The 18,750-nt window shown below is 37.1% G+C and overlaps 1 protein-coding gene across 4 annotated transcripts in view; it reads left to right on the forward strand.

Annotated features, from left to right (window-relative positions):
- The window catches only part of DMD (dystrophin), a 567,421-nt gene that overhangs the window by 395,846 nt on the left and 152,825 nt on the right, over nucleotides 1–18,750 (forward strand). For all 4 annotated transcript variants that reach the window (XM_053931535.1, XM_053931545.1, XM_053931553.1 and 1 more), the window contains one exon: nucleotides 10,054–10,200. In XM_053931535.1, coding sequence (XP_053787510.1) covers nucleotides 10,054–10,200 — 147 coding nt within the window. The remainder of the gene's footprint in view (nucleotides 1–10,053; nucleotides 10,201–18,750) is intronic.

An 18,750-nucleotide genomic window follows, 5' to 3' on the forward strand; every position in this document is an offset into this window, starting at 1 on the left:
ACTGGTAAACAAACAGCTGATGGGAACACACTCTTATATTCAGTTTTTACAATTACTAGGGAGATGCCTCTGCCTGAATTAAGGTGCAAACAAGACCATATGCCAAAGTCAATAGTATGGATTTTATTTAACAGTAAAATGTGAGGTAGAGAGATAGAAAGAAATAGAAAAGGATTGAGGGGGGAAGAGGGAGGGGAGAAAGACAGTGAGAGAAAGAGATCAGATGGAATGATAGTCACCATCCGTGGATCCAGTGGTATCCCGTTGATCCTTCTCACCCTGGGCTTCTCAGTGGTGGGGGTTCCAAGGTTGCTCAAAACTTCTCACCATTTATACACTTTAGCAAATAAAAGGAATCAATGCTCATTAGCTACACAGTTCTCTTATTTGGTTGGTTAAATGATTCCCTTACTTCCAGCATTAATTAGTCCCATGCTTGTTCTTTCTCTTCGTTTGAGTCAGTGGCCTTCTGTCTTGAGTCAGCAGGCTATGGTGTCCCCCCACCAGACCCAGCCACAGCCAGCTACCAGCAGTTGCTGAGCTGGCCTTCCCACAGACTCCTTACAGTGAAACATCCTTCTCCCCAGCTTCACTTACCTTTCCTTAGATCTGAGATGATTGGACAATAGTACCACGTTTACCTTATCTCAAGTTCCTGTCAGGTGGGTTAACTCACAGTCCAAATTTCAGGAATCCAGAAGGCATATTTGGGACAAGGTGGGCTTTGATGGTTGCATTTGAGTAGTTGCTTCTTTGCATGGTTTGCTACAGTGGCAAAGTCCTTCAGTGATCTTAAGAGCATTTGAACAAATTGTGATCTTTAAGTCTCTTACACAGACGCTCATGGCAAAGAAGGCTGACAGCACCCTGGGGTGCATTAGGCAGGACATTGCCATCAGCTTCCTCTCTGCTCAGCCTTGGTCCACCTGGAGGGCTGGGCTCAGTTTTGGGCTCCGGGATATGAGAAATGTATGGATTTCACTGGAACAGGTCCAGTGTTGGACAACAAATAAGGTCACAGGACTGAAGCACTTTCCTGTGAAGAGAGGCTGAGAGAACTGGGACAGCTCAGCCTTGAGACTCAAGGCATCTCAGTATTTTATCAATATGTACAAATTCCTGATGAGAGGGAATGAAGAGAAAGCTGGACTGTTCTTAGTACTGCCCACTGACAAGAGACAATAGGCACTAATTAAAACCTATCAAGTTCCACCTGAATATGAGAAGAGACACCTGTGACTGTTCAAACACTGGCACAGGTCGCCCAGAGAAATGGTAGAGTCTTAATCACTGGAGATATTTAAAACCTGACTGGACAAGGTCCTGGGCAACTGGCCCTGCTCTGAGCAGAGGGGCTCAGCTAGATGATCTCAAGAGTTGCCTTCCAGCTTCAGCCAGTCTGTGATGACTGACAGTTTAGAGTTTTGTGAGAATTAAAACATTTTTAGTGCATGCCTTTCAGTAGACATACAAAATTATTTAGAAACCATTATGCATTTAAACATTAATAACAGTAAGAAATTTGTGTTCTTACCTTCAGTTTTTGTACATGTCCAAGCTTGTGCAGTCTTAAAAAGTTTATTAAGAAGTGCAAAACATTTGATTCCTAAATATAGTTGCTACAATATTTAGTCCTGTACAAGGACAAGATACAAACTACCTAAATAGTAAATACCATTGCTGGAAAACTAGAGATGATTTTCAAATGATTTGATTTTTTTTCCTTCCTTTATAAAAAGCTAATAAAAATGTTTTAAATTCCTCATGTTCAGGCTTGTAAAAATGAACATTTGTGAAAGAGGATACTATCTACTGAGGTCTTGCATTTACTGTCTCTGGAGGAAACTAACGTTGGGATCAATTTTAATTTCCAATATTGTGCTCTAAGCATAAACATAGTGTTCAAATCAAAGGCTGGTGTTGCTATAATTGCCAGTCCATAAAATTTGAGAAATAAAAATCTAGAGATTATGCCAAATTGCCCTTAACATCTTATACAGGCATCATGCCAGTTCCATCCATAACCAAATAGATAGAGACTCATTTCCAGAAGCTGGCACTGAACATTCAAATCATTTGATGCATTGGTGAAATAAACTTTAAAGTCTCTTTCAACTCCTTTTTGCAACAAGAGAAGGGTTCTGCAGTATATGCACCGTGAGATTCATGGTCCCTCTGCCCATGAGTATGGGAAATACTAATGAGTCTTGATTTTTACCAGTGTGTTCAGGGTGACTCAGGACAATATAGCTGGGAAAAAATATCACACAATAATGCTGGAGTAATTGTCCATACATGGTCTCACATTGATTTTTTTAAACCTGTTTACAAGTCCAAGTGTTGTTAAGGAACACAAAGGACAGAATAAGACCCAAAATGGGTCTGCTCCCTAGCTATTTTTCACACCAGAAATGTTGCAGGTAAGTAGGAGCTAATAGGAATACTGACTATTTTAAATCATAATTGTAAGGCTTAATAGCTTAAGTTTCTTACTGAACAATTGTATACCAATTGCAAACAAATAATTATTAGATATTGTCTGTTTATTAAATACAATTTTTAAGACAAATATAGCTAAACTCAATCTCAGTACTACTGAGGTGTGCATAAGGATATATGACTTTGTATGTGCATGCTGATATTTTCCTTTATTCAGTGTGGTGAATGCTAAGCAGCAATGATTTCATACTCAATACAGCTGCATAAATGCTGCTTGTTCTAACAAGGCACTGTTGTGGACTACATCTAAACATACATGGTAGGTGTTTGGATCAGTAGGAATAAGGACAGTAAATGTAAAAAAGCATTTTTAATGATCCATTGGCATTTTTCAATATCAGACAATAAAGAAAAAACAGTCCTCATTTCAGTTTTTCTCTGTGCACAAGGAATACTTGATGTTCTGGGAATAGACTTCCTTTTCAGGGTGTATTTTCCAAATGGCTTAATGGGCTTTAGTCACCCTATCCTGTTAACATCAATGAGCTGGAAGTTACAGGCACTTGATTCAATTTTAATTGGACTCCTGAACCCTGTGTTTGCCTTGTCAGCCAGCACTAGAGTATGTGGTTGACAGAGAAGGGGTTAAAAAATAGAAAATGGGCATTGTACAGTCAGTGTTCCTTTCTTTATCATGTGAACTTTATCATGAATTCAGCAACAAAAACTCCATGAAGCTAGAAAAACATTTAATATTGACTATATATATTATAAATATATACTGTATCTTTTATATATGTATGTTTATATACAAGTATATATAAATATATTATATACATATATATGTAAGTATGTAAAATTAGTATAAAATATGTAATACTGATATTGCAATAAGCTTGTTTTCTTTGTTTTACTCTTCTACTTGAATGACTAGTGAATTTTCTTTCAGTTTTTATGGAACCCATTTATGAATTCTAAAAGAAAAAGCAAACCTGTTCATGGCATTGACAAAATCCCTCCCCCTTTGGTGAATCTTTAAATAAAAATACATAGATTTTTTTTTTTCTCTCTTCTGAACATTGGGCAGCCTTCCAAAGCAAAATCAGTCTGTGTTAGGGTTCCTTAAATAAAAGATAGGATAAAACCACCCACATGGCATGTGAAATGTGGAAGAAAAGACATCTGAAAACATAAATAGAGTTGATATTCTAGAAAGACATGAGAGCTACCTGGTGGTTTTTACTACCTTGGAGCAGGATACCCAAAACACAAACAAATTTAATGGAAAATATGCAGAAAATGACTTGCAAATAATTCTGGGAGGCTTATCCTGCATCTTATGTTAGAAACTGATCTGTAATTACAGACACTAGCCTAAAATCCTTTTGGAATTGAAGTTCTAGCACTAAATAGAAAATACATAAGAAAATCCAAGGGAATAACCAGTAGAGAAAAGATTTGGCTTGGTGCTGAGCGCTGCAAGTTCAAAACATTGCTATCATAATAGGGATCATTATGAACTAAAGGTCAGCAACTCTGCAGGGACAAAAATAACCAAAAAATCCACGACAGCACGGTTCAGTTTTCAGAAAGAAAGCTGCACACAAATGAGGAAGCCTGCTGAAAAGGAACCAAAAGGACAAAGTGTGTGAAGGCAGCACAGAGGAACTGCATCCTGAGAACCAATCCATACCATCCAAATGGATTCAGAACGACCTGGAAAGATGGGGTGGCTAAAGAAAATAATAAAGAAACCTGTTTGAAGCAAAAATACAAACAAATTGTCTTGATTAAGATCATTAAATCACCAAAACCAGATGGCTGTTTGGTCAAGTGTTCTAATGGAAGCGTAAAATAGCTGTATTTATTAACAGCATTTTCTTATTTAAAATCAGCGGGGTTTAATGAGGAGTGATGAGGGACACACATGGTGATAATTTTCACATTGTGCATGTAGTCAGACCTGTGGACCTAGAGACAAGGAAATCTGGGAAAGGATATTCTGTAGAAGAGAGAACAGTTTTGTAAAAGTAGGTGTGCCTTGCATCTCCAACTGGGCCTTTAAGGAAACACGAACATAATGTTGAAGGGGCTGTAGGCCATTTGCCATTCCCCAGGGGTTTTAAGGATGTCTTCCAGCAAAGAAACCAAGTTCCAGTGAGACAACAGAAAAGGTCTTCTGGTGGATAAATAACCAATTATTTGGTAATTTCCTGTAAAAGATGGAAAACAAAAAGCACAGATCAGTTTTCCCAAAGAGGAAGATGATGTGCTCCAGAAGGTCTAATCTGTCCAGCATGTACATAAATGAACTGGAAAGGAAAATTATTAATGAAGTGGCACATCTTGATGATACAAACCTATTGAAAGTGTTTAAGGTGAGGACAAACTGCAAGCTGTCCTCACAGCTATGGAAAGCCTTCACAGTACTGACTGCCAGCAAAGTGATGGCAAACAAAACCAAAAACTGATAAAACTCAAGCAAAATGTAGAAAAAGCTATCCCAACTTTCTGTGTACAGTAAACGATCTCTTTAGGCCTTTCAAACATTCCTTTAGCACCCATGAAAGAGGTCTTGGAATCATAACAGAAGTCTCTAAAAACATCACATCAGTGCTCAGGACTGTTCAGGAAGCCAATTAAATGTGAGGAATTACTCAAAATTACTGAAAAAACAGAAAATATCATGGTTCCATAGTGTAAGTCCCTGTTGTGTCTACAACATGTTTATAGTAGGAAGTGTTAGGGATCCCCAATCTAAAAACAATTATAACAGACTAGGTAAAAGGTATCCAAGGATAGAATAAGTGGTCTTGGAGTGGGGCTTGTCTTATTTTTTTGTCTTTTTTTTCAGATAGCTGTCTGTATGTGAGTTACTTGACTAGGCTCCCTCTATAGTCAATTAAAATCTGCTCATTTCTGTTGTTGCAATTCAGAATGCGATTCTTGTCATCCTATAGTAAAACCTTACATTATGTTCAACTCAAGAAGATGGGTTTGATTAGCTGTAGATATAAAGACAGCTCACTCAGATGTACATACCTTATGGGTAAATGTAGGTATATTTAATCAAATATATATCAATCTTTTCATTTTAAGCAAAAGGAAGGAAAAAACATGATGTAGGTCTTGTACATCCTTACACGGTGCAAAGGCCAATGGGAATGCTTGATCTCTGTCTCTTATGAGCTAAGATTTAGGTCACAAGTAGGTCTCCAGAAACAGGTTTAAAAAAAACCCAAAATTCTAATCTAAATGTTAAACTTACCATAGGATATTTTGGATCATAAAAGACTATGCTAGTTCAAAAATCAAGTATGTAATTCCTTGGAAAATATTCCATCAAGATCTGTTTGACATGAAAATACAGCTTCTGGCTCCGTAATCTCTGAGACTCAAGTTGCTGAGCTGGAAGAGTGCAAGGGACAGGGGAGCTGATGCTTTCCCTTACTTTCTTCCTTAAGGAATTGTGTTGGCTGCTATCAGACAAGGGACTGGGCAAGATGAGTTTTTTCTCTGACTGATTATGGCTACTCTGTGCTCTCCAGACTTCTAGTATTTGTCTGGTTAGGATGCCTGTGGTATGTGTCTTCTAGAGTCCTTGCTCATTTTCCAAGGCATTTTGAAATATTTTCTAACAAGACTGTATGGATCATTTAAATCCAATCTACCACCTACAGTATCACAAACCATTGAAATTCTGTCTTGCATAAGGACAGTTATAATGAAGATAATTTGGGGCCGGTTGTCCTATCGCTGTTCATACTGTGAACTCATTTGCACTCTGAGCAATTTAATGGGTACATCTCCTTGTGACAGTAATACACTACTACTCACCATGTATTTTGGTTTTTAAATTACCAGCAATATAATTCTCTAATTTTTTCGATATAAGCTTGTTATATGTTTAGTACTCTCTATGCAGAAGGAAAAAAAATAGAAAAAAAATCAACCAGTCTTGTATTATACAAAATTATTGTTGGAAATACAAATATTTCTGTAATACATTTCCAGTAAAAATTCTAAATTTCTGTTTCTACAGATGCTTAGCTCTAGAATCATGTATGCTGACTGATGGACTGACTGTCTGTGATAAACTATTGCTTAAAGAAGGCTTACAGTTGCTGATTTCTTAATAACACAAAGTCATATTCCAAATCTTTCTGTGGTTATTTTTCTCTTTTCTCTCTACGGCTTTCTAATTGTAAGCTTATTGGCCTTAATTAGACAGCTGTTCACTGACTAGCATTCCTTTTTTTGTTCTTGCTGTTTATCATGTTTGGATTTGGCCAGCTAATAAAAACACTAGCAAAAATTCAGGCTTAGCAACAATAGAATACAGAATATTGAATTTAAAGGTAAAAGCTTTTGTGCATTGGAATATTATTATTCCAATTTTGTATTTTTGTGCATTGGAATATTATTATCACATTGCAAAAATCATTATCCTTGCGGCACAAAAAAATTAATTAGGACATCAATTAAAGAGAAGGCAGAAGATGAGTTTTCATCTTTATTTCCATGTCTATTTCATGTCTTTCGGTGTGGGTTGCTTCTGTGCCATAGCCTTTCTGGTCTGTAAAATAACTTACAGTCAAAAAACATGCTGAGTAATTATGAAACATTTTCTATTTCATTTTAATTTGGTTATAATGGCTGTATGATTTACCTAATAATTAATGTCGGTGTTCAAGTAAGACCAGTACTTTCAAGTCCAAAATCCAGATGCAAATAATTGGTCTGAAATCAGCCATATACTTTAATATATGTTTAAAAACAGTGCCTGATAAGGCCTGTGTGCTTTGATGTGCAGTGATGTTTTTTCAATTAGAAACTTGATCCTAATCCCATATAAATAATAGAATATTAATTTGATTTAGCACAGGAACTGCATTAAAGTCCATTGTAGTGTAGAAACTGATCTTCCCATCTATTGATCAGCATTTATTCTATCAGTGTTTTATATTTTATATATATATTTATTGTGCGCATTTAATTTTTTTATATATTACCTTCATTATATATTTTCTGTTATATCTAAATATATACATATGTATATCCATATATTTTATGCAAAGTGGTCATTGGTGACACAAGATTAGGGGTGTTCTCTCATCTGGGAAACAAAGTAACACAGAAGGAACTGAGTTGATCATCTCAATTGTAAGCCACAGAGTCATGACCAGGTACCTTGGGCCATGATAGCAGATCACAGAAAAAAAAGCAGTAAAACAACCATTTGTAAGTGAAGTGCTCAGACAGAGGTGTATATATTTCTTCAGCCTTTGAGGCCTTTACTTTACAACAACAAATGTCTACTTTTACAGCATGTTGTTTGTTCTCTGAACTCACTTGCTAACTAAAAAGTTCAGGGTAAGCACATATATAACTCTCTAGGGTAAAACCAAACGTGAGCTGTCTTCCTTTTCTTTGTATTTCAGACCTTGCTCAGCACTAAACCATAAATCAGCTCTCACCAATAACGTGAGTTCTACTCCAGTGGTATAAAACTGGTGAAATGGGGAAGTCAACTGTTATGTCATGAACTTGATGTATGTATCTTCTCTCACATCGTGGCATTTGCATATTTCTCTGCACTTCCTTTACAAAATACACATCCCTTCTGATGGTGTATTTTAAAGATTGATCATTAGAGTCATTCACTGTATGAGTACCACTTAAGCCAGTCTAACTCCTTATGTTGCAGGGTAATTTAACATAATTGATGGAACTCAAGTCTGGTTTTAAAAGATGTTTGAGTCGCAATTTTTCAATGATGTTTACCTTTAGTGCTCTTCATGGCATTCTGACGTCTATGAATGTCTTCATATTATACTCTTAAGGTTCACTGAGATACTGGATGGGTTTTTTTTTTTACCTTATTTTGCATCATGTGTTGATGAAAAGATTACTAGGCAATAATTGCAGGTTATTTGATGAATTAAAATGAGATGCAGACCACATGTGGTTTATATTAAAAATGCTGAGAGAAAGGAGCTATAGAGCAGACTAATCTAACAAATAAATTATTCTGCCTTTCTGCGCAGACATCATATGGCAATAAAACATGATCCTGAGAATGACAGAATTTGTCCCTTAGAAATGACTCATTGATACATTTTGACATATTTTATCTCATTAAAAATTCATAAATGTCTCCTTAGAAAAGATAGATATGGAGCAGTAGAAGATCCACATAGAGATTCCTCTCTTTGATAAAGTCATGGTGCCCTGAATTTATCTGAATGTACCCTGATACATCATGGAGACATCCTCATCAGGTTGTTGATTTAAAAAAAAAGAAGTTTGTAACTGGCAGATTCTGGTTTTCACATACATTACTGAAATTATTAGCTAAACTGATATGCTTTTATGCATAGTTTTAAAGGTTATCTTAAAATAAACATTATTTTGTTTTTTCTTTTAAATATGAGTCATGTAAGCCAGTTTGGGATGCTTAGCATTTTTATCTGTTTTCCTCTTTTTTTTTTTTAATGGACTTCCCATTATTAACCTTTCCATTAGTAACACACATGTTACTAATACCCATGGTAAAATCATAGCCTTTTTGGGGTTTGTAAAAGTTTCATCGTATTTCCATTTGTTGCATTTGGGAACAGCTGTCTTCCTCTGTTTTCCTGTGCTAAACTGTACTCATCATTCCCATCCATCCTGACTGAACATGTTAAACACATGTTTAACAAGTAAAGAATGAAACAGGAGAAAAGTGCGTTCTGCAGTGCACCTCCCAGTGGGTGTGCTGGTTAGAAATTTGGCTAAACTGGGCAGAAGTGGCTGTGAAGGTTCCAATTTCACAGCACCTTCTGAAACGCCAGGCCTTACACTTGAGACCAAAAGTCCATATGAAGTTAAATAAACAGACAGGTAATTGAATCATGGCCCTATTCTCTTTCCTTTCAGCTTTCCATGTAATATCTTTACATTACTAATCAGCTGGTAGCATGTGGGAACCCAGGACATCCCTCTGGCTGCCCTGGCTGTCTCAAGATCCTGGCAGGGGGCTTGGAGACCTTGGCACGAAGTCAAAAACACCTGTGGCTTCGATTTTAGCCTGTGGACAAACTGCCAACTTTGTATGAGGAATTACAAGCCAGAAGGGTTTGAGTAGTGTGGTAGTTGAATTAATACAGGGTGAAAAAGTAGAATTTTGGTGCTTTTTAGAATGGGGTTCAAGGGGACTCCCTCTTCTTGCCCTCCATGTCTTGCTGTGATGGTGACACTTTTCTATTGGTTTAAGGTAGAGACACACTGTCCAACATAAATGATAGATATCAGCACATTATGGTAAACACAGTACACGTAGTTTTTAGTATAAAATGTAAACACCGCCCTAGAGGGCAGACAGAATGCCATGGCCAACATGCTAGACAGAGCTCAGCAGGTCAGAGAAAGAATGTTATAGATAAGAGAAAATAAACAACCTTGAGAAGCCAACCCTATGCATCCAGACTTCTTCTTTGGCTGTGTGAGCTGGGAAGCAAGGACTTTTACACTCTCGGGGTCACCTCGATCACCAGACCCTAAGAGTAGCAGAGCCCATAGTTTTTGAAGTTAGGGCTTATATTAATTTATATTTATATTTGATTCACACAGGTTTATCAAGCAGAACTTGTTCCCCTGAAGGAAAAGGTGCATCACGTCAATGAGCTCGCTCACCGCTTCACTCCCCCCGATATTCAACTCTCCCAGTACAATCTCAGCTGTGTGGAAGACCTAAACACAAGGTGGAAGGTGCTGCAGGTATATTTCGCATGACCTCTTTATTTATGCTGCATTTAAGTAAATATTTCTATTTCTCTGTGCTTTGTTCCCTGTGGGACAGCACCAAAGGCATACTAAGGAATGAAAGATGAGAAAGCCCAAGAAAATGTTTTGTTGTTACTATTCATAAATGCATTAGACAGAGGCCCAACCTGATATTGATGGTTTAAAAATATAAAGGGCAAGCCACATGTTTTGCAGACATTTCAAAGATAATACGTTCTCTTCCACAGAGCTCGGGAAACATTGTGAACAATTCACTTTCACCGTAAATTATTGCTTTGATTTATCAAATCCAGATATTTGGAAAATAAATTTTTCATCTTCTCTGAAGATACATGGAAGACAGTATGTCAGAGTGAGATGTTATTGCTGATAGAACAGATAGTTAATTGAAATATTATGGTATACTGTCTTTTTTCATATTTACTTAAATGTCATCTGGAAGATACAGAGAGTAAGGTGAAAGCACTCCAGTAAATTTTTAAACACATCCTGAGGGGAAAAGACATAAGTAACTTTGAAAGGTTATGATATACTAAAGGCCAAGTTGTGACCCTTGGAAAGAGGAAAGACACATCTGTTCCTATAATATAATTTTTCTACTTAAAAGAGAGCAGAGTTTGAAATGTATTGAGAGGCAGAGCTCATTTTTTTAGAAGAGAATAAAATAGCATAGACTAGAATAGAATAGATTAATTGGAACAAATATACAATTATTTAGACCAACTGCTCCTCATGCAAGATCTGCAGGACACTCACACCCAATGGCGCTTTTTAGAATATTATGTATTTTTCCAACTTAGGGCTAGACTTTTTTATGTATGACTAGCACTCTAGTTAGATGTAATGCCCTTTATAGAAAACTGAAATTTTTACCACATAATAGGATAAGCAGAAATTAAAATAGTTTTTGTTTCATGCAAAACCATTCTCCTTCTAAGGTATGTTTCTTAAGGTTTTTTAAGGTTTGTTTCTGGCTTTGCAGTTGTCCAGTATGTTTCTTTTTCATTCTGGTGGTTTTGTGGTTTTTTAAATTTATTTATTAATTGCCTTTCTTATGCTAACGTCACCTAAAATAGCGACTTTATGCTTTAGTCTTTTCATCTTTTTTTTAATATATATTTCAGTTTATTTTCATGTGTCTTTCTTTTACACTGGTCTTGTTTTCTCTCAGGCTTCTCTTAATTCTGATTTTCAAAATTCTAATTTTCTGTGTTCCTACTCTTCTCTCTTTCCCCTTCTTCCTTCCCTTATTTCTCTTTGGGTTTTTTTTTTTTTTTTCTGTACTCCCCTTGTTTCTTTTCTTAGTTTACTTCTCTTTTTCTCCCTCCTTAAAGGTTAGATGTCTCTCCCCTTGCCATATTCCTAATGGGGAAAATATTTCTTATCCATGTACCCCATTTCTTAGAAAATATCACTGTAGGAAAATCATAAAACAGAGAGTTCTGTGCTATTGCTTGCCAGAAATATACCCATCCTTGGTTATGTGTAGGAAAAGTGCATAAAGACATAAAATGTATCACATCTGAAACATTTTGTAAAGGAGGTAATCATGCCTCACTTGTTTCTTTATTAACACTGGGAACTTACATAAGATTATAGGAGGAAATGTATCATCTTAAGCCAAATCTTACAGAGATTTTACATTATATTCATTTTATAATCATAAGAATAAGGCCAACCATAGTCTTTTGCAGTATTGCACAGTGGTTCTACAGTGAGATTAATGCTGTTAGTGAATAGAATCAAATATTCCTCCAGAATCTTCCCAGAGCTTCATCTGTATTTTTGCAATAAGGCATGTTTACCATTAATCTACCTGGTTTGTATTCAATTTTAGTGAATTTTAGTGAATCTGGAGTACTACTGGTACAAAAATATATAAAAAGCGCTCGACCACTCACAGACTCAACAAGTTCTGGTTTTGAAGTGTTGTGTGGAGTGCATTTCACTAATCAAAGCTGATGCACTCAGCTCAGTCACTAAAAGCTGTGTCATCTTCTGTGGACTTTGAGTAGCTTCATGCCTTTAATAGAATAGTTTTGAGGAGAATATGCTGTTTATTTTTTTATTTTTCTTAAACATTAAAAGAGATGAAATCTTTCCAAGGAGCTACTTGTTATGAACTTCACAAGGAGCTCTCATGTGTGCTTCAAACAGTGTATGTAATGAGCTCCTCCTGGGGTAGAATGTGTCTTGCAAACCTTTGCTAGCTTCCAGTTGACATTTAGGGAGCCAGGAATCCCCTAAAATTGGTGGGAGTTATATCCATTTCACTAAGTCAGAGATCTGGTTGGTGTAATGCTGATCAAAGGGGAAAGCTCCTGACATGTAAAAGAATTTACAAATATCCCACAGACAAAATAGCCTTCAGTTATCAAGAAAGATTTTTTTTATCAAACTTTGTTTGCTTTCATTTAGAATAGTACCTTTAATAAGCTGAAAAATACAGTAAAAACTGTGTTTCATCAAAAAATGTATCTATTAAGATATTTTGCTATGGTATTTATACTCTAGTGCTTTCACTTTTGAAGGTTTGTGAGTGGTTGTCTTTGAGCACATCAAAAACCTAAATCAGCCCAAGGTGTTTTCCAATCTAAAGTTTTCTATAATTCTATGATTTATATCCATATACATAATGATTGTCAAGAAGAATAAACCCTAATTTCAGTATAATTCCTAACTCCTCAGCTCATCTTGCACCAGTAGCAAAGATTCTGCAGGATGTGGGGATTTGAAAATTGTTGTGGTGCAAAAAAACATGCTGCCATTTGTTAGAAGGTCCAGCCACAGCTATTATTCTGTTCCCTTGAAGAGCACTCTCTGCTTGCAGAAGCTGTGAAGAGCCAGCAGGCTTTTAGTACCCTGCAGGCAGTTATCAAAAGTCATATCATCGTTTTATTTGTATTCTGCTGAGGACAGGCTCTTTACTGAGCTGCATCATGCACACTAGTGTAATAAGTATTGCTGCAATGAATTATTTCATTCTTCTGTGTGCTTCACAAATATTAGCTGATCCTTTCAATCTGTGGTGAGAAAGATGAATGAATCTTACCATCTGTATTTCCAGAGGTACTAATATCAAGGATATAAAAGCCAAAAAGGAAATACCTCCTCCCCTGAAATCAGTGTAAAATTGTCACTATGGATCAAAGTCTTGCTGGCCAGTGAATCTCTAAAGAGCTGAGTCACAGGCATTCTGGGCAGCAGTCCTCAGCTCACACGTTGCTTTTTATAGGGGTTGGACACCAAGGCAAGGAAGTTGCAGCAAAATATAAGCTGAAATCAGCAGTGACCTATTGCAGCAGGTTTTAAGTTTGGACTTCTTTTAATTTTACTTCACCATCTGTCTTTCATGCCTTCTCCAAGAAAAACATCCTGCAAAAAATGAAATAACAACAAAAATACCTATGTAAAAGAAATGTCTTCTTCAGGTCTCTTGCAGTTAAATTGAACCAAGTTTACTTTTTTAAATTGTATGTAGTAATGGTTCCAGGAAGTAAACTTCATGTCTAAACCATGGAATTAAAATCTGAAAGTGATGAAGGATATTCTCTCATATAGTTTTTCTCAGAGAAAATGAAAAACCTCTCTTGCTTTAGAGTTCAGTTGTCCAATTGGTAGTGCATTGTACACAAAAGCTCTAATCATATACTTATACAGAATATTTGCCTTATATTGTTCTATATCTTAAATTACAATTAGAGTTATTTAATATTAAACAGTGACTGTAAACTGGCGTTAAAGTTGATAGATTTAGATGATGCAACAGTAGCAGAAAAGATGTTTCTTCCACTCTATGAGACAGAGAATGTCATGTCTAAATGAATGGATGATATAAAAGGCCGTTATATTTTTATATTTATATGTTATTATTTTTCTGTTCCCTTAACAGTTTCTCTTTCCATTGTGATTTTTCATTAATTTTAATAACTAATTTGTTTCTATTTATTTATTTTTTCCTCCTTTTTAAATTAGATTTTGACATATGCAATCTGTTAGTAGCTGAAAAAAAAATGGGAGACAACTTTTCTAAATATATGGAGCCAAAATTCTATCTCAGTTAGAATTATAGTAGTTAAGTCACTACTAAAATTATGGTGCATTTCAACCTTGAAATTTGAAATTATTTTGCAGTTGCAGACTTCATCTTCCCAGCAGAGGGAGATTTTGATCCTTTTTGGAAGTTGAGTTTTCCCATCAGACTACTTAGTTAAAATGTTGGTTTGTATGTTCCATGAGAACAGGAACTTCTGCCAAAACTACAATTGTTACAGCTCTTTAATGGTCTCTTATTTGTTTAATTGGCTATGCCAGTTGGCTGCAGAAGTCATAGACCCAAGCATTTTTCTTCATTTCTGTTAGATTCTCAGATTTTCTCAGTGTTTGTCTGCAAAATTATGCATATAGAATTCATTTTGCAGTGATTTGTTCTTTAGAAATCCAATTTATTTATTTCTGTAAGTTAGTGAAGGAAGGCCAGCTGTCAGGATTGGGATTTAATTCTATTAATGCAATGTGTTAAAAATTGGAAATATTCCTTCCTAAATTAGGAGGACGCCTTCATTGTGACATCTTTAGGGCAGTCAGTGAAAGAAAGTGTGTAACTATAAACAGAAATGGTTATCATCCACAGACATGACAGCAGGAAAACTAATAAAACCTTAATAAATTTATGATATGTATGATGAATTTCACTTTGCTGGAAATTGCAAATGCTTTAATAATTTTTTTGTAAAGGAGGAACATTCATTTTGAGAGTTTTGTTATCCTCTTTTGTCTTCCTTTACTCTGAAATTTTGTCCTCTCTGAAGATGTTTTGAAGAACCATGCAAAAGAATAGCAATTTACCCTACTTTATATCCTCATTACTATATGCATCTGTAGCTTTCTTTCAATGTATTTTTTGTTTCTCATAAATGTGTGTGAGTGCAGGAGATTATAAAAGCTGAGTTATGCTGTTTATATGTGAAAAGAAAAGCACCTAAAATTTATCAAAAGTAAGAAAATACGTTACACGTGCATCTTGAATTTAGCGCTCTCTTGTACAACCTTTGCATATACAATGTATCCTGTAAGATCTCCCATTTATCTATTTGATGGATAAATGATAGGAAAAGATGGGCATATTAGTTGAAATATGGAAGTCTCATTTCCTTATAAAGGAAGACTTGAACAATGTACTTCCACCTGTCAGCAGTTATAGATTATGTTTGGCAGCACACATCCATATGACTCATATCAGACTATATTTAGAATACTCAGGAAAACAGAGGTTATGATACTGTTGAGAATATATTCACTGGAAACCAACATCCACTAGTTCTGTTGGGTTTTAGTCAATTAGTTTTATCTAAACCATCCAGTTTGTAGTTCTTTAACTTATTTACCAACCACCACTGAAGCTGTATTCTTTAGTGTTCATGATCTATAATACCTGATCATCTCAAATCCATTATTTGAAATAATATCTGTGGAAGTCCCTTTGACAAGGAGTGTGGAAGTTACATTTGAAGAATTAAAGCTCTGAGTTTCAGTTCTATCTGTATAGGTGTAGACCACAGGAGTTAGAAGATTTTACCTTGGATTCCAAAATTGCACAGATAGCTTTGGGGTTTTTCTTGCAGAAATTGAAAGAATATGGCCTGATTTTTTTTCAACACCTTTTTAGGTGTATGACCTGATTCCAATCAGCTATGTTTAGGCTGCTCATTATGGAAAATTAGGGTTGTTTAAGGTAAGAATGTGTGAGGGGAAACAGCTGAGAAGTGCACAAAGTTAGCAGCAGTCATTAGTGAAAGCAAACAAGGACTAAACAAACATGAACTTTGCAATTATAAGTCAATCTCCAGTCCTAGCTTCCACTCCACAGGCCCTTTTCCTTCCCAAAATGTTATCAACTGTCAGAGTTCATAATTTGCAGGTTAGAATTTCCTAAAGCAATAGGAGAGGACAGGAGGGTGTAGGTCAGGCAGGGTAGGATGCAGGGTCAGCTGTCTGCTGGCACCAGATGGATCTTTGACATTTGTGGTTCTGCTCCATCCTCTGGGGGAGATGTGCGCTGCTGACACTCATCCTCTGACACACATCCTCTGACACACATCCTCTCACACACATCCTCTCACACACATCCTCTCACACACATCCTCTGACACACATCCTCTCACACACATCCTCTCACACACATCCTCTCACACACATCCTCTGACACACATCCTCTCACACACATCCTCTGACACACATCCTCTGACACACATCCTCTGACACACATCCTATGACACACATCCTCTCACACACATCCTCTGACACACATCCTCTCACACACATCCTCTCACACACATCCTCTGACACACATCCTCTGACACACATTCTCTGACACACATCCTATGACACACATCCTCTCACACACATCCTCTGACACACATCCTCTCACACACATCCTATGACACACATCCTCTGACACACATCCTCTGACACACATCCTCTCACACACATCCTCTCACACACATCCTCTCACACACATCCTCTGACACACATCCTCTCACACACATCCTCTCACACACATCCTCTCACACACATCCTCTGACACACATCCTCTCACACACATCCTCTGACACACATCCTCTGACACACATCCTCTGACACACATCCTATGACACACATCCTCTCACACACATCCTCTGACACACATCCTCTCACACACATCCTCTCACACACATCCTATGACACACATCCTCTCACACACATCCTATGACACACATCCTCTGACACACATCCTCTCACACACATCCTCTCACACACATTCTCTGACACACATCCTCTCACACACATCCTCTCACACACATTCTCTGACACACATCCTCTCACACACATCCTCTGACACACATCCTGCGGTGGTTACCCGCCACGACCTCAAGCAGTTGAGAAGCGCTGGCTAGCACTGCCTGTAAGAGGCCGAGTCCGCCATGTGAGCGGGCACTCCAGGGTTATGGCGTCTTCCTCCCTGATAGTGCTAATCGCTGTGGCGTGGGTAATGCAGCTTTGGTAGTTTCACGCTGAGAGGAAGTGAAGGGACAAGAGAAGGGCACTTGGCTTGCGAGCCTAAGAGCTTTTATTCCCCCATGCGTGGTCGGAGTGAATCGCCCTCAGTGCAATGCAATGCAAAATGGCCATGGACAAAGGGTTGCAGCAGATTAAGTAGGGGGTGGGCGGACAGGGATGGAAACCTGGCTCGCCCTATGGGGACAAACGACAGGGAAGTGACAGGGATTATAACAACCTATGGTAACACAGCAGAGGTGGGTACAGCGTTCTGGGACAAATAAAAGTGCTAAGGTGGGGTGATTAATGCAGAACTTTCATGAAGAAGCAGGGAGTGGTTACAAGATTGACATCCTGTCAGGGAGTGACAACCTCTGACTGACAGAACCATGTAAGGAGAAAACAGGGAGAGGTGAGAAGTTTGACAGGTCTGAGTGGCAGGAGCTCCCATGGTAAACAACTTGGAGCAAACCACTGCCAGGGAAAATAGGGGAGTACAAGGAACAAACCTAACTAACATTAATAAACTCCCTGACTAAATCAACCCAACCTACAACAACATCCTATGACACACTTGCTATGTCACACATTCTCTGACACACTTCCTCTGACACACTTCCTCTGCTCGTTTGTGCCCGCCCGGTTTGAAGCGAGCTTGGAGCAGATGTAAAAGTTTGCTTTGAATGTGGAACACGTTTGTGGCAGATAGAGCCTTCAGTGAATTTAAGAGCTGCCCAGTAAAGGCTCTCTAATGTGATTTTCAGAGGCTTGTAACTCAATGAAACCTTAATGAATACCCTTGGATTGAAAGCAATATAAAACCCCTTAGACTCCAAGTACCAGTGCCAAAGTATTGTTAAAGGTTTTTAGAGGGAGAATGTAAAACTGGCAAAACATATTTCTCTTTCTCCCCATTTTGACTAATCTCTTCTTCTGAAATGATGTGATTTTTTTACAAGAAACTTCATTTGAAGTGATTAAAAACCCAAGGAAAAGAAATAATACGCACATTTCCAGTGCAGAAGGTTAATATTAGCCTTTTTTATTTCTTTGTTGAGTCATTTAGTCTCTTTCTGACATATCAATTATGTGTTAGTGCAGATAGTCTTATGTCAGGCTACTTTCAGGTTACAGAAAGTTTTTGCAGTCTTTAAGCTAGGTAGTCTTTTGTGCTCTGTTTTTTATATCTTTTTGCTTCAGTGATACTAAGTAGGATTTTTTTTTTCTGTTTTAGAAGTACTGTTAATAATAGAGTTTAAAATACTAAAAATGTCAGTAGCATTAAGTTGTGGCACAGATTTGAAACGAGTCTTTATGGAAGATTATGTTTGTCATTTTAAAAATATTTTTACAAGGTACTCTCTAAAGTTGCCAATGCAGTTTTCAACATGGTTTGAGTAGAGCTGAATTTTGTACCCTTGTATAGAAAACTATGAGCAGTATGGAAGTGATGTAATGGTATGTTTGCTATAGAGGAGGGCATTT

This window comes from Vidua chalybeata, chromosome 2 (assembly GCF_026979565.1).
Source record: "Vidua chalybeata isolate OUT-0048 chromosome 2, bVidCha1 merged haplotype, whole genome shotgun sequence".
In the NCBI taxonomy this organism is placed as follows: Eukaryota; Metazoa; Chordata; class Aves; order Passeriformes; family Viduidae; genus Vidua; species Vidua chalybeata.